Here is an 8,437-nt window from a genome sequence, read left to right as displayed (position 1 = left end):
TCAGAGGCTGTGAAAGTTGTGTTTAGTAGGAAGCACATGACTTCTTGGATATGTACCAGGAAGTCCAGTAGTGTGTTAGGTGGTGATACAGGCTGGGCTCTTCTATGGGCATGCAGGAGGCCATGATGACACTATATGGATGGGTGGAGAGCTGTGCAATAGGAAACTGAAGTGCCTCAGGACGATGGCGTCAAAGAGAATGAGTTCCAGCAGTGTAAAGTATATTATTATGTGGTCGGTGCCATGCAGTAAAATCTGCTCAGATGGACTGTGTACAGTATTAAGGAGAATGCGTTGTCTTTCAGACCTTCCCAGTGGATGTGTAACAGGAAGCTGAATCTCCTGTGGGAACTGGCAAGGAAGACAATGTCACAAGAGCAATCTAATGTGATAGGTCCAGCAGGAGCATACAGGTGTCCGTGACTCTTTGGTGTGAAGGCTGATGTAAAAGGGTGTAGCACTCCAAGTGGCTGTTTAGCAGGAGATAGGAATGGCTCTCGCTGTTCATCGTGAACATACTGAGGCCCAGGGGCATATTGCGCTCCTACACAGACGACACCTGCAGACGCACACAGGAAACAGTGATCAGCTGGACTGTGTGCAGGCTGAAAGAGAGTGTGTTGTGCCCCAGGTCCTCTCAGTGACTGTGGATCTCCTGTTAACACTGAATAGGGAACAATGAGCTTTAATAGTGTCATGAGAGCGATTCTAGCAGGAGCGAACGGGAGTCCCTGATTGTAATGTGTGAAGGATGATGGAAAGTATGTAGCGTTTCAATTCCTCCCAGTGGCAGTGACCAGATAGCAGAAGGACCTCTGGTTGTTCACAACCCAATGAAGTCCGAGGATGTGTCGGGTGGTAGCACTACAGGCCAGACTCTTGCAGAGGCACACAGTAGACCTCGATCGGCTTGACGGTGTGTAGGGTGATGGTGAGCGCGGTGTGTTCGAGGTCCTCCCAGCGGCTGTGCGGCAGGAACCGGTAGCGTCTCAGGACGGTCGCCAGGAAGACTTTGATCTCGAGGCGCGCGTACTGGGAGCCCACACAGCTGCGTGCGCCCAATCCGAACGGCAGGTAGCTGCAGGGGTGGTCCTCGTCGCCTCGACCCTCCAGGAAGCGCGAAGGGTCGAACCTCAGCGGCTCTGGGAAGAACTGCGGCAGGCGGTGCGTGAGGAAGGGCACCATGGCCAGCATCGCGCCCTTCGGGACTAGTACCCGCCCTCTGGATAACCAGATGTCCTCCGTGACCATCCGAGGGATCAGCGGAACCACCGGGAACAGCCGCAGCGTCTCCTGTGGTATCATCCCAGGCACTGAGATACAGATTGAGTATACAGGCTTCTCCTTTCCCTACGTACCAACAACACCCTACTCCAGATTCTTTAAGGAATCGAAGACCCATGTATAAAACAGCATCAGACGTCTGTTCCTTTGCAAATCGGCTTTGTTAAATATATGATGTTAAGCGGGTAAAACCTTTATGCTTGAACACACAAAACAGTAATTATGTTGGTTTCATTAGTTTCGGGTTATTCACCCATGCACTAGTGAAAAATACGATACCATTTTTTTAAATTCGGTTGGTAAGCATAGACCACATACTTTCTTTAGTAGTTTACTTATTTAACCTGATCTGATTAGAGCCAACAGGCCCTGTCTTACGTCAGACCATGATGCTACACATACAGCACCTTTTTTATATCATAATTACCTAAGAAATAAATGAGAGTGTGTGAGTCAATGTCAGTAAGTAACACTGACTATGAACTGCGATACTTCTACTACTGTTGCTGCTGCGACTGGTAATAATAATAATAATAATAATAATAATAATAATAATAATGACAGTAGTACCAATAAAGATAGTGGAACATACAAAAAGAATTTATACAGATGTTTTCTAATACAGTGAGTTCTGAGGAAAGGAAATTTAAGAAGACTGCATCAGATAAGTGTACAGAGAAATGAGGAAGATGTGTTTGGAAACAAGTACGTACAGGAATAACGAGTGCGTACAGGGAGAATGGCTGTCATTATTGTTGCTCCAGGAGATATGCCATTAACTGCATTCTGAAGCTAGATATGTTATTCCGTTCTCTAACATAACGCAGGAAGTTATTCGGTAGAGTCATATGAGCATTACCTTCCAACAGACATTTTCTTATTCCGTAACTATTTATATGAACGATACTGACACCTATTTACATTTCTTTGGAAATGTAGTTCCTCTCCTAAACTACGCGTCGTACAGTGATAAAATATTGTAGGTATCATCAGTGGTATATGTAGGTACTGCCTGCAAACTGAATACCGCTTTGAGTTAATAATAAAGAAATAATAAACTGAGGTATCATGCTTAATGCATTTTTAATTATTGTATCTAAGTAATTCTATTTAATTGTGCTCTTACAAAGCATATAAATACATAGCAACATAATTAAACAGAATTACTCACATACAATAATCAAAAAGAAAAAGAAGATTTTAGGTCAAAGACAGACTAGCGACAAGGTTGTGTTGGCAACACTACGAAACGCAAACCACTACACATACTTAGAAGTGTAAAAACAAACAGAAAAAAGTGGTGTGGGAAAAAGTGTGGTGTGAAAAACAAAAGAAATGCATACTGCTGATAAACAATTAAAAACTAGACAACAACTACCACTGTCTACAGAAGAAAAAGATCAACCATGGGCTAGCAGACGGCATTTCTCGATGTTTAGCGAGAAATCAAGCGAAAATCACCGTAAGTACAAACAAACGTACTGTTAACGAACTGTTTTTCGATCTTAAAGCAAATCAAATTGTAAATAACTTAATTACATATTACTGATGATGCTTTACCTCAATAAAGCGAAACGTGTCTGGTGAAAAAGAAACGGATTTTTGTAGTTCAACGACCGAACACAAATACCCTGGAACTTAATGGACTGGTTGATAATTAATAACAGAAATTAGGTCTTAATACTTAAGCATTGGTTTAGCACATGGAACGAACCCTCATGGGCCATTGAAATAACTCTTGGAAGCATTTGTCACATCCTGAGAGGCACTTGTTGATCGATTGAACATTCCATGACCTATCGAAAAATGTTTTTCCTTACTGCGTTCGTTGAAAGACGTCTGCATTCCTGATGTTGATAAGCTTCCTTCTCAGTCACTGCATATGTGAACAGATGCGTTTCACAATCTTGTCAGCTTTTTCAACAATAGTTTCTATGGGTTTGGTCAATGTTTTCCATTTAGATGTCATAACACGAAATGCACATTCAAAGGTCCTCCTGAATCTTGAAAGACGATAATTATACACTTCCTACTCATCTGAAAGCTTCATAAGGTGCGGTTTCAGTGGGTGGGCATCATCACCGAGTAAAACAAAAGGCGCGTCAGCTGCACTCCCTGGAAAGCCAACAGTCAGTGGCAATGTTTTATCATAGTTTCCAAGAAACCTGTACAGACTGGAAGCAGGAAAAGTGCCTCCGTCGCTTTGCTTTCCATATATGCCAACGTCGTGATCTGTGACACCTTGCAAAATAATAGAGAAATGTTTTAGTAGTTATAGTACATAGTTCCACTGTTAGTAGGACACTTAATCACAATGTGCTTTCCATCTAAACCGCCCACTGCATTTGGAAAATTCTATTTTTCTCTGTAGCCATTTTCAGTTTCCGTCCATTTTTTACCGTCTGGTATTGCTAGATGCTAGGCAACAACCTTCTCCAAAACAACGTGGATAACCTGGATGACTATTTGTCCTACAGTTGCGTCGTGCATTCTGAACTGTTCTCGAATGGGGCGAAATGTCTGGAATGGATGAAAATACGAATCAGAAGATACAAACGACCGTGGTAGCATCCGTATCCAAGAAGAAAGTTCCAGTGTCCAAGTAAACATGAAAAGTATTAATTTCAGAGGAAACAATAAAAAGAACAAAACGATCATGGGACAGGAAACAGTGGAATTGGAAGAGCGAAAAGTACAGCTTCTAGAAAAGCGCTTTGAAACCAAGCGATACGATAAAAGTGGTGATGGTGATTACCATTATTTAATGAGTCTTTTGCCATCCATAAGAAAACTGAACAAAATGCAAAAAATCGGCTGTAAGATGGACGTTCTTGGTGCAGCTGCCAAGAACGTGAAAGAAAACGTAAACAAAAAGGAAAATTTTCAAAATAACAATTCTACATCACTAGCACAAGACTACGGTTCAAATGGCTCTGAGCACTGTGCGGCTTAACATCTGAGGTCATCAGTCCCCTAGACCTTAGAACTACTTAAACCTAACTAACCTAAGGACATCACACACATCCATGCCCGAGGCAGGATTCGAGCCTGCGACCGTATCGGTAGAGTCTTTCCAGACTGAAGCGCCTAGAACCGCACGGCCACAGGGGCCGGCCAAGACTACGGAGCAACTAGCAATGGTTCAGTCACTGGAGGTAGTTCAAGAAGGTGGAAGTACTGAAGAAACAGGGACCACTGCCATACTGTCAGCAGCGAATGCAGATGAACTGTTGGTGCTACACAATTGTCATTTTGTATGCAGCCACGGCGATTCCACCCACTTGCTTGGCCGACAGTGGAACAAGGCTGACCGCCAGAATGGGGACCCATTAACCACTGCCCTCCCATATCCACGGCCCTTTTTGGTGACTACAAAGGAATCTCGGACTTGCTTGCTGCTCTGGAAAAGTTCTATAGCTGCCCCTAATGCAATGGTCACGTCCAGCGTCCAAAAAACTGTATATATAGTCGAGTTTAACTTTACTACTGCTACTCAAGTAATGCAAGTACTGTGAGATCAATCAGTCGTTTACCCTGACCCTAATAGTCCATCAGATTAATATCAACCAGGAAACATTTAGATGCACCAAAGGCAAATGAAATTGTATGATAACCATCAAAACAGAATGAAAGGGGAGGTGCTTGACTGGTATTACCATGGCAGTGGCCTGCCTGGAAGGCACCGCCGTCTTTCAGAAAATGATCGTTTTGGAGGTCCAAGTGCTACACAGTGTGGAGGCGCAATGTCGGATGGGCGTGCTGACCTCCTGATCTTTGAACGAGGTTGGCTCACCGGTCATCGTAACTGTGTCGCTGTACTCTTTCCCCATGAGCGTCTTTTCAGGGGTGCACTCGGCCCTGACTTCATTTTTTACAGGTAATAACACCACATCGAACAGCGCAGGTGGAGGACCTCTTCGAAGTAGATGATATTTGGCGAATGGACTGGCCTGCCCGTTCTGTCGACTGAAACCCATCAAGCACACGCAGTGTGCTTTGGGGGACTATACTGCATGACACCCAAATGCATCAGCGACCATTCAGCAGCTGTCAGTACAGCTGGGGGGAGAAGTGGAACCGCCTGCCATTGGAACTCCTCGCCAGCCGCTTGGCCAGCGTGGGAGCATGATGAAGAGCACGTTATGCCATCCACGGTTGTTACACACCCTACTAAGAACCATGTCCCACCTTTTGTAATGTCCACGGGGCCATCGCGAATCACAGTGGCTTCAGTGTAACTATACTCCATTCATCATTAGAATAAACATCATGTAAGCAACACACTATGTATTCTTCTGCGTTTGCTGAAACCTAATTGGACTTCGTTTCACGTGGAGCAGAAGCCAATCTGTCACGATTACAGTCAAGTACGATAACGAGGATGCATTTTATGCTGTGCGTTACACGTACAATGACTCAGAGATAATAGAGGAGAATAGCTATACCGACGCATTCAACTTGGAAAGCACTGGCCAGCTACTTGGTCCAACTAACCTACAGTGATGTGAACTGAAGTATCTGTGCTCGCAGAATAAAAGCGCAGTGCTGGGATTTCGCCCCGTAATTAAATATTGAAGCCACTGAAAGTATTAGAGCCAGTCGCCTGGTAATCTCTGAACTTCTTCCATATCGGACTCCGAGGAAACCCGTGCATTTCAGTACTGCTACGCTGATAACGAGGCGATCAACAACAGAATCTCAAGCCACCATAAAGTCCACATTTCCTCCTGTTCTGCATTTCCCCATCGTTCGGCAGTGACGTGTCACAAAGTTTCGTGCATTATTTCCAGTGAGTTTGGCAGCTTAAATGTATTGTTACTTCTCGGGACAACTACCTTAACTTGGCTCCAGATCAGTTATGTTGGGTTCAGACAGCAGTAGCACGGTGACAACTGTAAAAATGCAGCATTTGTACCGTGTGCTCGACGCCGTGAAAATTACTGTTTCCCATTATTCTGCAACGGTTTTCACTCTGGCTCCTATGAAACAGTGGACATAGAGTACTTGATTTTTCATTTTTCACAAAAAAATTGTGTACTGTTTCCTTAACTTCAAAATCCGTAACAATCTTTTACAATGCATTGATAATTAGGAATGTGTATTTACAATGAAAACCAGAAGTCTACGTGTGATATGTAATTAGAAAGCGGATGACGTGCATATTTCTTTAAAATATGATGGTTAACTATATGTTACTTACCACATATTGATAAATTTCATATTTAAATCAGTTAGGTATTCAAACGGAACAAAAAAAAATTGTTAGATAACAGGATTCGAACCACCGCCCACCCGTTCTAGTTTGAAACAATGACGCTACCGATTACGCCAACATCATAATTAAAATGGCTGTTCTTATATTTAGAACATCATCTTTCTCAACAAAGATTAAAGTTCATTTTTCTCTGTAATGTGAAAAACATACTTCAACTTCTTTCTAGCCATTAACGGTATTCCGAGCGCGTGGTTCTGTAGGAAGCAGGAAGCTGTGTTATCCATTTTCACAAGCGACTTCTAATCAAGCTGCGGGCCTACGGGGTATCGTCTCACTTGTGCGACTGGATTCGTGATTCCCTGTCAGGAAGGTCGCAGTTCGTAGTAATATACGGCAAATCATCGAGTAAAACTGAAGTGATATCAGGTGTTCCCCAGGGAAGCGTCCTGGGACCTCTGCTGTTCATGATCTATATAAATGACCTGGGTGACAATCTGAGCAGTTCTCTTAGGTTGTTCGCAGATGATGCTTTAATTTAGCGTCTATATAAATGACCTGGGTGACAATCTGAGCAGTTCTCTTAGGTTGTTCGCAGATGATGCTTTAATTTAGCGTCTAGTAAGGTCATCCGAAGACCAGTATCAGTTGCAAAGCGATTTAGAAAAGTTTGCTGTATGGTGCGGCAGGTGGCAGTTGACGCTAAATAACGAAAAGTGTGAGGTGATCCACATGAGTTCGAAAATAAATCCGTTGGAATTCGATTACTCGATAAACAGTACAATTCTCAAGGCTGTCAATTCAACTAAGTACCTGGGTGTTAAAATTACGAACATCTTCAGTTGGAAAGACCACATAGATAATATTGTTGGGAAGGCGAGCCAAAGGTTGCGTTTCATTGGCAGGACACTTAGAAGATGCAACAAGTCCACTAAAGAGACAGCTTACACTACACTCGTTCGTCCTCTGTTAGAATATTGCTGCGAGGTGTGGGATCCTTACCAGGTGGGATTGACGGAGGGCATCGAAAGGGTGCAAAAAAGGGCAGCTCGTTTTGTATTATCACGTAATAGGGGAGAGAGTGTGGCAGATATGATACGCGAGTTGGGATGGAAGTCATTAAAGCAAAGACGTTTTTCATCGCGGCGAGATCTATTTACGAAATTTCAGTCACCAACTTTCTCTTCCGAGTGCGAAAATATTTTGTTGAACCCAACCTACATAGGTAGGAATGATCATCAAAATAAAATATGAGAAATCAGAGCTCGAACAGAAAGGTTTAGGTGTTCGTTTTTCCCGCGCGCTGTTCGGGAGTGGAATGGTAGAGAGATAGTATGATTGTGGTTCGATGAACCCTCTGCCAAGCACTTAAATGCGAATTGCAGAGTAATCATGCAGATGTAGATGTAGAAGTATGAGCTGCCACACAATCAGAGCACAAGTTGCTCTTACAGAGACTGTGACTGTTCACGATTTTTAAATAAAAGTTACGTAGCTAAAGTAGGATTAAGAAAAGCGTTGATGGCTGTTAATACATCAAAATGTCTTAGGTTTTCACTTACACTGACACAGTAAAAAGATATCTAATACACATGTAAAACCTACTTCCGAGACCGGAAAAAGACCAGTGTATGATAGCTACGGCTGCTGACCAATCATCACGTTTGTGTTTGTTTGCATCTTACCATGAACGGAGTATATTGTCTTTGAATGAAGGTGTCATTTCCATTCGTCACATTGCGTATTTCTTTCAGTTACCTCCTGCACTATACCGTAGCAGTTCTTTGCCTGTAAGGCCCAAGTTCCATAAAGCTATGTTAGTTAGCAGAGACACATCCTGCGGAAGCCACTGCCATCTTTAAGTTTTGCACAGCAGCGTATTATACCCTCGTGCAGTATAAGGTCAAATGTAGTATACACATCAAGAGAACTTTTGCATTA

The 8,437-nt window shown here is 43.1% G+C and overlaps 1 protein-coding gene across 1 annotated transcript in view; it reads right to left on the bottom strand.

Annotated features, from left to right (window-relative positions):
- Positions 1-864: 864 nt before the first annotated feature.
- The window catches only part of LOC126209944 (cytochrome P450 4C1-like), an 87,298-nt gene continuing 79,725 nt past the window's right edge, over positions 865-8,437 (bottom strand). The window contains exon 6 of the mRNA XM_049939060.1: positions 865-1,293. Coding sequence (XP_049795017.1) covers positions 865-1,293 — 429 coding nt within the window. The remainder of the gene's footprint in view (positions 1,294-8,437) is intronic.

Source organism: Schistocerca nitens, chromosome 10 (genome assembly GCF_023898315.1).
Source record: "Schistocerca nitens isolate TAMUIC-IGC-003100 chromosome 10, iqSchNite1.1, whole genome shotgun sequence".
In the NCBI taxonomy this organism is placed as follows: Eukaryota; Metazoa; Arthropoda; class Insecta; order Orthoptera; family Acrididae; genus Schistocerca; species Schistocerca nitens.
This window is presented reverse-complemented; position numbering and strand designations above follow the sequence as displayed.